This window comes from Monodon monoceros, unplaced genomic scaffold, assembly GCF_005190385.1.
Source record: "Monodon monoceros isolate NGI ecotype Baffin Bay Population unplaced genomic scaffold, NGI_Narwhal_1 Super_Scaffold_19, whole genome shotgun sequence".
Taxonomy (NCBI): Eukaryota; Metazoa; Chordata; class Mammalia; order Artiodactyla; family Monodontidae; genus Monodon; species Monodon monoceros.
Window position 1 is genome coordinate 72,577,314 of NW_021703775.1, and position 14,779 is coordinate 72,592,092.

A 14,779-nucleotide genomic window follows, 5' to 3' on the forward strand; every position below is an offset into this window, starting at 1 on the left:
AGGCACCCCTAGCTCAGGTCAGGCGCTTCGGGTGCTGAGCCCACTGGCCTGGGGCCCTGAGACCCCAGGGACAGGAGAGGCGAGAGGCAAGGCCCCAGTGGCCCTGGCTGAGTCCAGGCTGAGCCCCCTCCTCGGGGCTCAGAGCAGGGCCTGGGGCGGAAAAGCAAACAGGCCCGGGACGCTGCCCTTTGGACCTTTTGCAATTTGCCCGGCGCTCTTTCAGCTGCAGCCCTGCGCGGGCGGCCTCGTATAAATCGGGCCCGGGCGCCGGCCCCGCATTCCCAAGGCGGGTGCGGGTGCGGGTGCGGAGCTGCTGCCTGTGGGCGCCGGTCCCTAAGGAGCCAGCGAGCAGCGCGGAGGCCAGGCCCAGCCAGCGGACGGGAGGGAGCCGCCGTTCAGGTCGGCCATGGGCCCCCCGAGGCCTGCGCTGCTGCCGCTGCTGCTGCTGCTGCTTGCCGCCAGCGCCCGGGCCGGTGAGTGAGGCCCCCCGGCCGCTGGGGCGCCAGGCCGGGGGTGGGGGGCTGGGTTAGCTTGGGCCTGGGTCAGAGGGAGGACGGCCACAGGGTCGGGGGACAGGGGCACAGGACCAGCTGGGTGGCTCCTCCAGACTCAGGTAATGGGTGGGGCTGGGGATTGGGTTTTTCAAAACCTGCTTCCCTCCAAGACACTGAAAGTCCTCTACAGTTGTCGTCCCCGTCAGACGCTAGGACCCATCTGGAAGGACGGGAACACCCACAGTTGTCGTTCTCCCTTTCTTACAGGAGACACCGTGCTGGAAAATGTCAGCCCGAGCTGCCCAAGTAAGGCATTTCCCGGTGGGGCAAGGAAGGGCCCCCCCCACCCATCCCCCACCCATCCCCCTGCACCTCAGGCCACTTAAGTGCTGTGATGCTGTGATTGGCGTACCCTGCTCTGAGCCCAAGAAGCCAGTTCCTTGAGCCTCTGACCCCCTCCAAGGGGTCTCCGCTCTCTTCTACCCACCCTTCCCATTGGTCCTAAAAGTTCAGCCTGGGAGTAGGGTGGGGAAGGGACCGCCAACTGTTGGTCCATAGACACTTTAAAGAGACATCTGTCCTGTTTGTCAGCGGCTAATCATTAATTTGAAGCGCAGGAAGGTGAGGAAATGCTGACTTTAACCTTTGTGCAGAAATCCAGATGCCCACCCCTTTGTATTTACCTGACCCCTAGGGGTCAAAGGAGCTGGCCTTGCAGTGGTACCCTGTGTTCTCCCAAGAGCCGGAGGCTGCCCTCTGATGGAGCAGCACTGCCATCTCGTGGGCGTCTGGCATCACTGCATCTGGGCTCAGAACCCAAATGTTCTTTTTCTCAAATTGTTCAGAAAATGCCTCTCGCGCCCTGTGGAAACCTCCGGAAATTCCTTCTTGGGTGTTTCTTAAATCAGCCGGATACCCTTAACGCTTAGTGAACTTAGCCTCAGATGTTTGGTAGAATCAAAAAAGAGCCACAGAATTATGGTATTTTCAAGCTGAAAAGGCAATGAGAGATATTTGCTTTTATGCTGTCAACTCTTAATTTTCCAGGGAGTCTTTCTTATAGACTTTCTGAGCCTCATTACTTGACACTCCCTGCCTTGTGTCTCAGATTATATATTCAAGGATTACCAGCTAATTTAAATATTAGCCTCAGCAAAATCATAATGCAGAAGCTAAATCTATAAAGGAAAATTAAGTATAAGCCAAAATCAATTAAAAATAATTTGAGTTTAATTACCATTTTTTATTATCTTTGCCACTACCCCTCTCTGCCCAGGACTGACTGTCCTCGGGCGAGTTATTTCTGCTGTGTAGCTGACTGACTTCTCCTCATTGCAGAAGATGCAACGCGATTCAAGCACCTCAGGAAATATGTGTACAACTATGAGGCTGAGAGTTCCAGTGGAGTCCCCGGGACTGCTGATTCAAGAAGTTCCACCAAGATCAACTGCAAGGTATGAGAGGAGATGGAGGGCCACTGGAGGACCCTGGAGCCCGGGGCTGAGCAAACCAGCTTGTGCCAGGACTGTCGTAATCTCCAAGTGCTGGACTGGCCCTCAGTTTGAAAGTCAGCCACTTTGCGGAGAAGTTGTCTGCCACAGAAAAAAAAATTTTACCCACCAGGTTTATTTTCCCATTAGCTTCCAAGATGTAATTAGAATATGTGATCTAGAATATCAGGATTGCAGACCAGAAGATTTAATATGTTGAGAGATGTCCAGCGGGTGAGCCAAGGGAGGTGAGCATCCCAGGAAAGCATTCTGGAGAGCGGTTTTTATCATCTAAGTCAAATAGTGTCTGCTACTACTTATTGTTGAGAATGGCTGTACTCCTATCCATGTTCCTGTGGAACAGATCTAAGGGCCACTATCGGGGTTCGTGTGGGAAAGAGAAGTCAGGCTGGGCCACCCTCTTCTTTCTAGGGTCCCAGCGTCTGTGCTGTCAGATAAGGTAGCCATTAGCCACGTGTGGCTATTTAAATTGAATGAAAGTAAAAATTCAGATTCTTAGTCACACTAGCCACATTTCACATGCCCAATAGGCACCTATACCTAGCAGCCCCCATGTTGGATAGTGAGAATATAGAACATTTCCAGCACTGCAGAAAGTCCTTTAAACAGTGCTGGATAACAACTAGGGATCTGTTTAAACTACAGCTGCATGCAAAGCTCTGAATAGGCCCTGATAGGTACAGTGGTCTTAGATTTTTGGTTTTTCTATTTATATTAAGGAAACATTCGCTGTTGAAAGCAATGATAGCCCTCCTCCTGCCTCCTGGTTTTCTTCCAAACCCTCACTCCTAGGCTGCCTTTCTTCTAGCCAGTTGTACGTCTTTAAAGGGAGTACATTTAGAACCAATAAAAAGATACCATCCTTTGCATGCATAGGGGAAAACTTCAGAAGCATGGTACCCTAGGACGTGGAAAAGGCCAGAAAGCCCTGGGCTGAGGGGGGATCTGGTGTTCTTGATGGAGAGTCTTAATGTGATGTTACCCTCTGTTGTCAGGTTGAGCTGGAGGTCCCCCAACTCTGCAACTTCATCCTGAAGACGAGCCTCTGCACCCTGAAAGAGGTGTATGGCTTCAACCCTGAGGGCAAGGCCTTGCTGAAGAAGGCCAAGAACTCTGAGGAGTTTGCTGCCGCCATGTCCAAGTAAGACGTGGGCCTGTGCATTTACATTTCTGAGCTCTGAGTACCGCTGCACGTGTTGTGCATGAGCGTGTGGGTGTGTGTCCACTGAGGCATGAATGTGTGTGTTTATGTTGGGCACGTATGTGAGTATAAGTATTGGTATTCTGTATTCGCCATGGATGAGGGAATTGCTGAGTTTTCACAACAATTCAAAAGAGGGAAGCAGTATTTACCCTCCCCTACTGAAGTTCCCCTAATTATCATTTAAATGTGGTTCTAAAAGATCTCACGTTTTAAAACTCCTTGAGACAGTAAAGCTGAGATGGTTTGTTTAAACAAGTGAACTCACGTTTAAAGAATGAAACAAGACTACGCCTCGTAGTCTTCAGACAGGGTCCCGGCAGGACTTGCTGTGGCCAAACATGGCAGTGCAGGGCCTGCTCAGCAGAGGGCACCAGCTTCAAGGGGCCCAGGGAGAGCTGAGGCCTGAGCTGATCTCCCTCCAGGGCTGGCATTTTGCCAGCGCACACTGACCAGGCCATTCCTCTTGTTTATGACTGGCATCACTTCTGACTGATCAGTGTTCACGTTGTACTGGTTGTTCGATTTTTTTATTATTATTATTATTTTCTTTTTGCGGTACGCAGGCCTCTCACTGTTGTAGCCTCTCCTGTTGCGGAGCACAGGCTCCGGACGCGCAGGCTCAGCGGCCATGGCTCACGGGCCCAGCCGCTCCGAGGCATGTGGGGTCTTCGCGCACTGGGGCACGAACCCGTGTCCCCTGCATCGGCAGGCGGACTCTGCGCCACCGGGGAAGCCCTGTTAGATTTTTTGATCATCCCTGCCTCATCTCCGGATCACAGTTTGTAGTGTCCTGAGTGTGTGCAAATACAGACAGTCATGGATTTGTTGATTTGGTAACATCGGAAACTCCCCCCCACCCCCGCCCCACCGTGCCCTTCTTTCAGTTTGTTAAACATTAGACTCGGAAGCCAGAGTAGGCCTTGATGCTTCTGTCTCTTACCAATACATCTTATTTTATACAAGACTTAGAGGCATCTGAGGGAGTGGGGTACAGTGACAGAAGGGAGTCACAGTTCTTTTTTGGTCCTTACCCTCCTGCAAAAAAGGACTCCTGCTTTTGGCCACCTCAAGGCTTTCCTGTGAGCCTGCATCAGTGTCTGCAATTTTCTGAGAGGATGGACAGCTGTGGGAAACATGCCTGGTCTTCTTTTCTTTACTCTGACTTAACTAGAGCAGGTGCTGCCAGGCCATGTGAAACCCCCTAAGGAAGTCCCCAAAGAAAGGTCCCTTAGATCAGAGTTGACCCAGGCTTTAGACATAGCCTGAGATCATATAAAAGAGTGAATGAATGTCCAACAAATGTATGGAAAGAAGCTCCAATTCGCCAGTGGTCAGGAAATGCAATTAATGTAACAATGAGATATTTATCACCTTATACCCATTAAGACTACAGAAATTGAAAACAGCTATATCACTTGTTGCTAACAAGCCTATGAGGAAAAGTGTACCCTCGTGCACTGATGGTGAGAATGAGTGCCATTAGTCAATATCTACTATAATTAAAAATACTTGTAGCATTTGACACAGCAATTTCAAATGCTGGGACTCTAGCCCATGAAAAGAAAAGTAGTAATGTGTGACAATAGATGCATAAAAATGTTTATTTCAGTGTTGTTTGTGTGGCAAAAAAAAAAAAAAACTAAAAAATCTAGGAAGAGAAAGTGAATGCCATCAAACAGGGGACTATGAATAAAGTATATATAACCACAGAATGGAATGTTATACAACTTTTAAAAAAGAATCTGTTAGAGCACTACCAAATGACTCAGAAGGATTTTCATGGAGTATAATTAAATGAGAAAAGCAAGATAAAGACAAGTATGCATAATACCATCCCATTTGGATAAAACAAGGAACGACAAACTCTTTCTATGCAGGTGTTTTCACTCCCACGCTTCTATATGGGATTGTCTGAGTGTGGAGATACAAATGGGGGATGCCCAGTAGGTTGTTCTGTGGGGGAGTGTGACTGCAGAGACCCGATGTGGGTAAAAAAGAGTGAGAGAATGAGTGAGCCAATCAAAGAAGGAAAAGAAATGAAAGAATACCAAAAGCATACACATATTTGTATGCTCTTGAAAAACAATATATATGTGTTGATATGTATGAAGAAAAAATGTAAAAAGAAAATAAGTAAAAAGGAGGCTACAAAGCCACCCAGCTTATGTCCATCAGGTTCATGGTGGAGAAAGGACACTGAGTGACCACACTCTCTCTGGGACAGGTACGATCTCAGGCTGGCTGTTCCTGAAGGGAAGCAAGTTTTACTTTACCCAGAGAAAGAAGAGCCTAAACACATCCTGAACATCAAGAGGGGCATCATTTCTGCCCTCCTGCTTCCCCCGGATACAGAAGAGGCTAAACAAGTGTTATTTCTGGTGAGAATTTAGAAAGCTGATAACAGTGGCCCTTTGAAGGCATCTTCACATATTGGAGCCGGGTCCCACTTATACATCAGGTGGATCGTTGACTCAGCTGCATGGCTAGTTACACGGGAGGCCCGATATTGGTGTGAAGCACAGTGCCCAGGGCTTGCCCCAGCCTCTGGGCTCACTGAGGGCTCAGCCCACGCAGCCTGAGCAGGTTGGGTCTAATTTTATAGCAGTTTCTGGGGAGTCCCAACCACCCTACTCCTTTGTTTGATTTTGTTCTGTTTCCACAAGGTATAGCCTCTGTGTGTTTTAAACACAGAAAATAATTGAATCTACTTGCCAGCCTCTTTTAAGAATTTCAGGTTTTGATCGGAGAGAGAATTCAATTTACTTCAGTCCCACTAACACTTTTGAGCCCTTACTATGTTCTGAGTTCCATCCTGTGCTACTCGCAGAGAACTCACTGCTGCATCCTGCAGAGGCCTCTCCTCAGGGAGTTCTCAGGGCCTGGGGTGAGAACCAAGACACGTATAACACAAGGCAGATTGGAATGCGAGCCATAAATGAACAGCAGAGAAAATGCTCTGCGAGCACAGAATATAAAACCAGCATTGGCGAGGTCCTAGGAGGGCAGGCAGGTATGCCTCAGAACCAGGATCACCTGTAAGTGGTTTTCTCACTCCAGCTCTGGCCGCCCTTGGAACCAGCAATACCCACGCTCTGTCAAAGAGGATGAAGCTTTCTCCCAAAGCCACGTTGCATCCGCCTTTTCTCCCTGGCTCCTTTCCCAGCCCCACCCCAAGAACCTAAAGATGTTTCCCCGTGTTGAATACACCAATTGTATCTTTTGCTCCCATAGGACACCGTGTATGGAAACTGCTCCAGTGACGTTACCGTTAAAACAAGGAAGGGAAATGTGGCAACAGAAATATCCATTGAAAGAAACCTGGAGAATTGTGATCACTTCCAGCCCATTAGCACGGGAGTTAGCCCCCTTGCTTTGATCAAAGGCATGGTGAGTTTCACGTCAGCATTGCTATTCACCCTGGCAGCAGCCTCTTTATTATTAAAATGATGGAATGTTAGCGCTATAAGGGATCTCAAAGAAAAACTTCTAGGCAAAGAAAACATAAGGAGCAATAGCAGCTGTGAAGTGTTTTATTTTTGGTGGGATGGACAGGCGTGTGTAGGATACCAGGTTATATATACTTTGTGCAGGATCATAGGTCCACTGGGGTAGAATAAGAAGAGTCTATAGCTTGACTCAGCTTTGGATCTGCCAAGTTGTTGCATCCCCTTGTCAAAATGTCAAGTACCAAGCTCTCTTCTCTAACTGAATTTATCTAGTGGTACAGAACCCGCATTCCCCCACCTTCTTCCCAGAAGGTAAATACCTATGGCAGGAGACTCAGGTTCAAGCCCCAGGGACTGATGAAAATGCTTCTCCCCGATCTCATTCACAGGCCCGCCCCTTGTCAATGCTGATTGGCAGCAGCCAGTCCTGCCAGTACACCCTGGATCCTAAGAGGAAGCACGTGACAGAAGCCATCTGCAAGGAGCAACACCTGTTCCTGCCTTTCTCCTATAAGTAGGTCACCCTCTGCAGCCTTGATTCATTATTTATGGAGCCAGTAGGAGCTGAATGCTTCTCAGGTGCCCTCTTGCAAGCTAGGCTGTGCCTGGGAGGGGGTTGTGAAGAGGTACAAAGCAGAGCCCATCCCTGTCCTCCTGTCTCAAGCTAACAGGCAATTTGGTAGGAAAGTCTTAGGCATGCAAAATAATTTGGAACCAACAAAAGATAGCTGAGACCCAGACTTTAAGGGCTATAGGTCAGGGAAAACTGGGGATCATTACAGCCTGCCCTGGTTATAAAGGCTTTGCAGAAGATTTGGGAATTGGTGTAGAGACTTGTGTATCCAAATCCATTCTGAAAAGTGATCAGTCAACTAATGTATATGGAGTAACTGCTGTAGTCTTGGCACTGTGCTGTGGGAGGTGCAAAGGAATTTCAAAGCACAATGTTAGTCCATTCCCTCTGGGCGCTCCAGAATGGTGGAGGGTGTAAGGTACATATGTCCTTCTGGTGGAAGGACAGCCAACATGACCAGAAGGAGGTGGTACTGTTCACCAGGGGGATCAAGGACAGTTGGCTTTTTTTTTAAATTGGAGTATAGTTGCTTTACAATGTTGTGTTAGTTTCTGCCGTACAGCAAAGTGAATCAGCTGTACGTATACATATATCCCCTCTTTTTTGGATTTCCTTTCCATTTAGGTCACCACAGGGCACTGAGTAGAGTTCCCTGTGCTATACAGTAGGTTCTCATTAGTTATCTATTTTATACATAGTAGTGTATATATGTCAAACCCAATGCCCCAGTTCATCCGACCCCCTCCCCCCTTGGTATCTATATGTTTGTTCTCTACACCTGTGAAGGACAGTTGGCTATAACTATGGGTTGAAAGGTGAGCAGAATTTGGGTAGAAGCAGAGGTGGGGGAAACATTCAACGTGAAAAGAACAGAATGGTCTGGGGAGCCGGCCATTGATGACATGATGTGCCTTTGTTACTAGGAATAAGTACGGGATGATGGCACAGGTTACACAGACTTTGAAACTTGAAGACACACCTAAGATCAACAGCCGCTTCTTTGATGAAGGTAAGACTTTATGTGCACCTGGTTGCCAGGGCTGGGAAATCTGCCCATGATGTACCAACCATGGCTTAGCTCCTTGCTGGGCCCGATGAAATGTCTGCTGGTGATGAGGTCATGGGCTCCAGTGTTCTGGCCGTTCTACTGAGAAAGCACATTCACTTCAGAATGTCAGGTGGCAATGGGATAAAGGAAAGCGAGTTCCCCAAAGCTACCTGGGTTTTTGTAAGTAGGAACCTGGTTTCCTAAGTCAACCTTTGGTAGATCTGACAACCTCATACGCCCCATGATAAGGCCTGGGGCCTGGACAGGGTGGGGCAATGAGAGAGACCCTCAGGGTCAGGGATCAGTCTTAGAGCTGAAAGGAACTATAGAGACCTCTAGTCCAACCCCAGCCCTGCATGTGTCTTGTACGTGAAGCTGTCGTATGTCTTACCTCGTCGTTCTCAGCAACCTGTGATGTCAGGTGGTAGCAACGTGTGCTTTTGTACCCATCAGAGGGGAGAGGGACCCAGAGAGAGGCTTAGTGATGTGTTCACAGTCACAGACTATTAGAGGTGGTAAAAAATAGGCCTCCAGGTCTACTCTAATCTAAGTGGACTCCTTCCATTGCACCGTATGCCCGTGCTGATTCACCTGCCTCCCTGGCACAGGTGAGAGCAGGGTGATGGAGGGGACACAAAAGCATCTTCCCCTCCCCCACAAACTGCCATTAGATCCCGCTGGAAGAAAGGGTGGGCGAGCAGCAGTGAGTCAGCTTCAGCTGTTGCCACATCAGCAGCAGCGCCTCCTCACCAGGTCTTTTAGGCAGAAAGGTTATCCGATACCAGAGTCACAGAAGCCTGGATTCAGTTCCAGCTCTGCCTCTCACACCCAGAAAGGTCTTGGGCAAGGTGAGTGGCTCGCTTCTGGGTCTTAGTTCCCTTATCTTTATTTTTTTTATTTTTTATAAGTTTATTTATTCTATTTATTTATTTTTGGCTGCATTGGGTCTTCGTTGCGGTGTGCGGGCTTCTCACTGAGGTGGCTGCTTCTCTTGTTGTGGAGCTTGGGCTCTAGGCGTGCGGGCTTCCGTAGTTGCAGCACGCTGGCTCAGCAGTTGTGGCTCACGGGCTCTAGGCGCACGGGCTCAGTTGCTCCACGGCACGTGGGATCTTCCCGGACCAGGGCTCGAACCCCTGTCCCCTGCACTGGCGGGTGGATTCTTAACCACTGTGCCACCAGGGAAGTCCCCCCTTATCTTTAAATTGAGGAATACTACTACCCTCAGGGAGAGTGTGATGAGTCAATGAAAATACTGAAGTCAGACCCCTAGCACAGAGCCAGATAGATACGTAATGGGCATCAAGTACAGTACTGGATAGTTTTCTTTTCTTTTCCCCTTTGCTGACCCCTCCTTGATCTCCAGTTTCCAGTAGAAATATGAGGGTGAGAAGCAGAGGTAAGCCAGAATCCCTCTGACACATTCCTCCTTCCAGGTGCCGAGGCGGTGGGTCTTGCCTTTGAGAGCACCAAGTCCACATCACCTCCAAAGCAGGCCGAGGCCATCGTGAAGACCCTCCAGGAGCTGCAGAAACTGCATGTCTCCGAGCAGAACGCCCAGAGAGCTACCCTCTTCCATAAACTGGTGACTGAGCTGCGAGCCCTCAGCAATGAGGCAGTCACATCCCTCTTGCCGGAGCTGATCGAGGTGTCCAGGTATTTCTTGAATGGTCGCAGCTCAATCTTTCATAGATTATACACCTGTAGTAGCTGGCCGAGACCTCGGCCAAACAGAGAATCTCAGGGACCACTGAAATTTCAACCCAGTTAATCAATTAGTCAGTCAGTTAACGTTTACTGGATAGAGAAGTATCGGCTAAGGTGTCTAGAGTTCCATGGGCAAAACACACATACACACATTGCATCCAAGGTAGATACATATTTGTGTATTAAGACAGGAGGAAAATATTTCCCACATTTTGATGTGTATCTTCTAATTCCTAGTTCTATAATGGGTACCCTGGAGTGTTTGAGAGAAAAAGAAGTCTGTGCTCTCTGGAAGCCTATAGGCTAGAGGAGAGAGAACTCAGGCAAACAAAATAATACCGTGCCTTCTCTTTACTCCAATGCACTCACTGTTAGTGCCGTGAAGACCAGAGAAGGGACTGAAGACTGGATGAGTGTTTGCCTGGCATGTTCTGTCTTCTGACCAAAGGATGACAGACCTTTCTGGATGTTGAGTCCAGGGGGTCCTTCTTCAGGCTTTGCTCCGTGGTGCTTCTCTGGTGGATAATGCTTATAGGGAAGGCTTTCTGGTTCTAGGGATCTGAGTTAGATTTTGGAAGATGGTTGGATTTGGATTGTGAATAAGGGGAATAAGGGCATTCCTGACAGAGGGAACACCATGGGCCAAGGATATTTTAGCTGCCTAGAAGGTGATGTTTATAACTCTCTCTGCCCTTTTCTTCTCAGCCCCATCACTTTACAAGCCTTGATTCAATGCGGACAGCCCCAGTGTTACACTCACATCCTCCAGTGGCTGAAAAGTGAGAAAGCCAACCCCCTTCTGATAGATGTTGTGACCTACCTGGTGGCCTTGATCCCAAAGCCCTCTGCCGAGAGGCTGCGAACAATCTTTAACATGGCAAAGGAGCAGCAGAGCCGGGCCACATTTTATGCTCTGAGTCACGTGATCAACAAGTGAGTTTTACACTGGTTCTCCTCGTAGGAGCTAAGGAAGACCCCGCTTCTCTGTATTAAGTTTGTACCCTCCCTCCACTTTCAAATTATGATGCTTACTCTTTTGTTTTTCTACTGCTCATTTTGAGAGTAATGATTTGAAATAAGAAATCAGCAAATATAAGTGTATATTTTAAGATAAATCTGGCTATGCTCGCTGAATCCTACCTCTTATTCTGTAGCTATCATAAGACAAACCCTACGGGGACACAGGACCTGCTGGAAATTGCTGATTACCTGTTGGAACAGATTCGCAATGACTGCACTGGGAACGAAGATCACATCTACTTGATTCTGAGGGTATTTTCAGTTTTTTGTATGAAATGCAGTTTTCCTGTACACCCCTCACTACTTCTGTGCCGATTCCCTCTTGTTTCTTTTCAATGCAGGTCATTGGAAATATTGGTAGAACCATGGAGCAACTAACCCCAAAACTCCCATCTTCAGTCCTGAAATGCGTCAAAAGTAGACAGCCGTCACTGCCGATTCAGAAGGCTGCCATCCAGGCCCTGCGGAAAATGGAGCTTAGAGACGAGGTAAAGGCCACAGAAGAGGACTGAAAGTGAAAAGTTTATTCAGACTGACAAGGATTTGGAATGAGATTCTAAATCTCATCATTCTAGTGACCTTATTCTACTGCTTTTTAATTGCAACTTTCAACACACCTGGTGACTGCCTAGCAGTAAGGTGGACCTGAGAGAAATATTTGAGCTTGTTGCTACTCCAGCAGGCCGAGTGTGAGCTGTTCACTATATGCTGTCCTCCCGCCAGATTGACCATCGTTCCCATCTTGGGAAAACGTGTCTGATTTTTCCCCAGTTTCCCTAGACTAGGATAGTCAAACTGGCCCCAGAACGTGGCAGTGGCTCCAGAGCTTTGCAGACAACCTGACTTACTTATTAGCACCAAATTCTCACTGTCCCTTCCCACCTTTATCCTCATATTGAGATAATTTATGTTAAAACAACTTTATCTTCAGTTAGTGGCAGATCTCCGACAAGTTGTAACTTGGCCGTAACTTGTGTATTTTAATGCAGTTGAATTCAACATGCATCTGATAGGTGTCTTCTGAGAACACTTCCTTCAGCTGGTTGCTCTGGGGGGAACACAGGCAAGAAGGTTCAGTACCAGCGTTTGAAGGATTCTTAGAGAGAGATTCAACTTGCGCATAATAAGACCAGGCATGTTCTGTGTTCTGACAGTGATAACAGTCTCCTCTTTTGGCTACAGGTCCGGGAAGTCCTACTTCAGACTTTCCTCGATGACACCTCTCCGGGGGATAAGCGACTGGCTGCCTATCTCATGCTGATGGGCGGCCCTTCCCAGTCAGATATTAACAAAATCACCCAACTCCTCACACGGGAAAAGAATGAGCAAGTGAAGAACTTTGTGGCTTCCCACATCGCCAACATCTTAAACTCAGAAGATCTGTATGTCCAGGAGTGAGTGAAGTCGTCCCCATCTGCCACAGGGGCCTGAAATTCCAAACCTCGATTCTGATTTAGCCGCTGCCTGCCCTTCATACATTGTTCTTTCTTCTGGAACAAACATCTGGGTGAAAGGGTGGCAGATCTGAGCCAAGCTCTTGGGGCAAATGAAACCCAAATAGTTTGGTAGCGATTGGAAATCCATATTTACTTGGGGGTGGAAGAGTAACGTGATGTGTGTCGGCTCACGATATCCTCCTCTTCATCTAGGTTGAAAAAGTTAGTGGAAGAAGCTCTGAAAACATCTCAACTTCCAACTATCATGGACTTCAAAAAGTTTTCCCGGAACTATCACCTTTCCAAATCTATTTCTCTTCCATCACTTGACCCAGTCTCAGGCAGAATCGAAGGGAATCTTATATTTGATCCAAGTAATTACCTTCCTAAAGAAAGCATGCTGAAAATGACCCTCTCAGTCTTTGGATTTGCTCCAGCTGACCTCTTTGAGGTATGTGTGAGATTGAAGCAGAGTCTTACGTTTTCTAGGCCATTCTGTTCTACATCATAAAGTCAAATCAAGGGAGCCGTGAGCCAGCTACAGAGGAACAAGAATCATCAGGCAGTGGTGCCATCACTTCTTTCCCTCCTCCCTTGCCTTCCTGCCTCCCCACTAGGGGCCATCTGAAGCATGACTCCTTATATGAATGGAAATGCAGATGTCTCAGAGAAGCCCTTAGACCCCAAATCCAAGGAAGTGCATGGGCTGCACAGTCAGACGGCTCTGGTTCAAACCCCAAGTCCACTCCCAACTCTGAATCTTTGGTTTAACTATTTATGCTCTCTGAACCTTAGCTGCCTCTTCCAGAAAACAGGCAAGTGATAAGTTCTGCCTGTCAAGATTCTGGTGAGATTTAAATAAGACAACTCACATGGAGTGCTAAGCTCAGCTCCTGCCCTGTAGTTGTCACCGAATACTTGTTTAATGAATTGGGCATAAAGAGGGGAATGGAAGGCTGACAGACAACAGAGAAACATGATGGCATTTTCTTGCCTGATTTTCTTTCTCAGATTGGTCTGCAAGGAAAAGGCTTTGAGCCAACATTGGAAGCTCTTTTTGGGAAGCAAGGATTTTTCCCAGACAGTGTCAACAAGGCTTTGTACTGGGTTGATGGTCAAGTTCCTGATCATGTCTCCAAGGTCTTGGTGGATCACTTTGGCTACAACAAAGATGATAAACGTGAGCAGGTATGTTCCTGTTAAGTATCCTCTCAATGAAAGCTTTGGGTTTCAATGCGAAGACATTCTTGTCTAAGCCTGGAAGTCACCAAGGTACTATCTAACTGAAGTGACAACTATGGCTATTATTAACCAGTCCAGTGAGGGTAAGAGCCAGTATCCTCTGTAGGTATGGGCCTCCTGGAGATTCAGTCTACCCACATCCAGACTCATTAGAGGCCTCTCTAACATAATTAGAGTTCATAATAGTGTGAACTCTGGGGCATGGGTTTGAAATCTAACCTCACTCTCTTCAAGCTCTGCATACCTGGGCAAGTTGCTTGATGTTATGTCTGTTTCCACATCCCCAGATTGCTGATAATAATCCGTACCCTTCATGAGGATATTTAAAGACTAGATGAACTGAAGCATGTAAAAAGTGAAGCAAAGTGCCTGACTCTTAAGTTGATTACTCTAGAAGAAAATAGTATTATACTCTTTATCTTCATATTTTCATTTTTAATAACTACTGTCTTTGGCTCTCACCGACACCAGTACACTAGCTTATGGGAGCACAATCCTCTTTGAAGCTAGCATAAGCCTCCACTTAAGGAGGAGAAAATAGATTGTATGATCTGGAGCTTCTTATGCTTTAGCTTTTTGCTACCCAAAGTGTGGTCATCATTGGCATCACATCAGAGCTTGTTAGAAATGCAGGTTCTCAGGCCCTACTGGGCTCCGCTGAATCAGAACCTGCATTATAACGAGACCCCCAAGGAACTGGTGTGCACATTTTCAGTTTGAGAAGCAGGGCCATAATTTACTCCTCCATGCTCGCAAATGGTCCCACCTCTGTCTTCTAATTTACTTACCTCCACTTGAGGCTGAGGGTCTTTGATCTGTTTGGAGCCTTTCAATCAATCACTCTTTTCTTCCTCAATGCCTAAGCATCAGTCTACGGAATTCTTATCTCTAAGAACTTACCTAGATGAGAACTTACCTAGACCAGGTGTTTTTCAAGCTTTTGGCCAATGTATGTAGCAGCTATGCGTTCCCAAGAAACCCCTAGAGTTTTTGCCTCGTCAAAGGAGAGAGGGAGTAAGCAGGGGAGGGGTTGGCAGACAGAGGGTCTTCTAATCTTGGGGAGCCGTTGGGATCCTGGCGTCCTGGAGAGCGTCCCTTAC

General features: G+C 47.5%; 1 protein-coding gene across 2 annotated transcripts in view; it reads left to right on the top strand.

Annotated features, from left to right (window-relative positions):
• The first annotated feature begins 290 nt into the window (after nt 1-290).
• APOB (apolipoprotein B) overlaps nt 291-14,779 on the top strand; it is a 39,585-nt gene continuing 25,096 nt past the window's right edge. Inside the window, exons 1-15 of one of the 2 annotated variants that reach the window (XM_029232060.1) lie at nt 291-473; nt 762-800; nt 1,833-1,948; nt 3,001-3,146; nt 5,434-5,587; nt 6,441-6,596; nt 7,045-7,169; nt 8,153-8,238; nt 9,711-9,930; nt 10,687-10,914; nt 11,136-11,253; nt 11,343-11,489; nt 12,184-12,395; nt 12,651-12,888; nt 13,449-13,625. In XM_029232060.1, the coding sequence (XP_029087893.1) occupies nt 407-473; nt 762-800; nt 1,833-1,948; nt 3,001-3,146; nt 5,434-5,587; nt 6,441-6,596; nt 7,045-7,169; nt 8,153-8,238; nt 9,711-9,930; nt 10,687-10,914; nt 11,136-11,253; nt 11,343-11,489; nt 12,184-12,395; nt 12,651-12,888; nt 13,449-13,625 (2,229 nt within the window). In that variant the 5' untranslated portion in view covers nt 291-406. Of the gene's footprint in view, nt 474-761; nt 801-1,832; nt 2,233-3,000; nt 3,147-5,433; nt 5,588-6,440; nt 6,597-7,044; nt 7,170-8,152; nt 8,239-9,710; nt 9,931-10,686; nt 10,915-11,135; nt 11,254-11,342; nt 11,490-12,183; nt 12,396-12,650; nt 12,889-13,448; nt 13,626-14,779 lie in introns of both variants that reach the window. The other variant, XM_029232061.1, reaches the window with a different exon arrangement.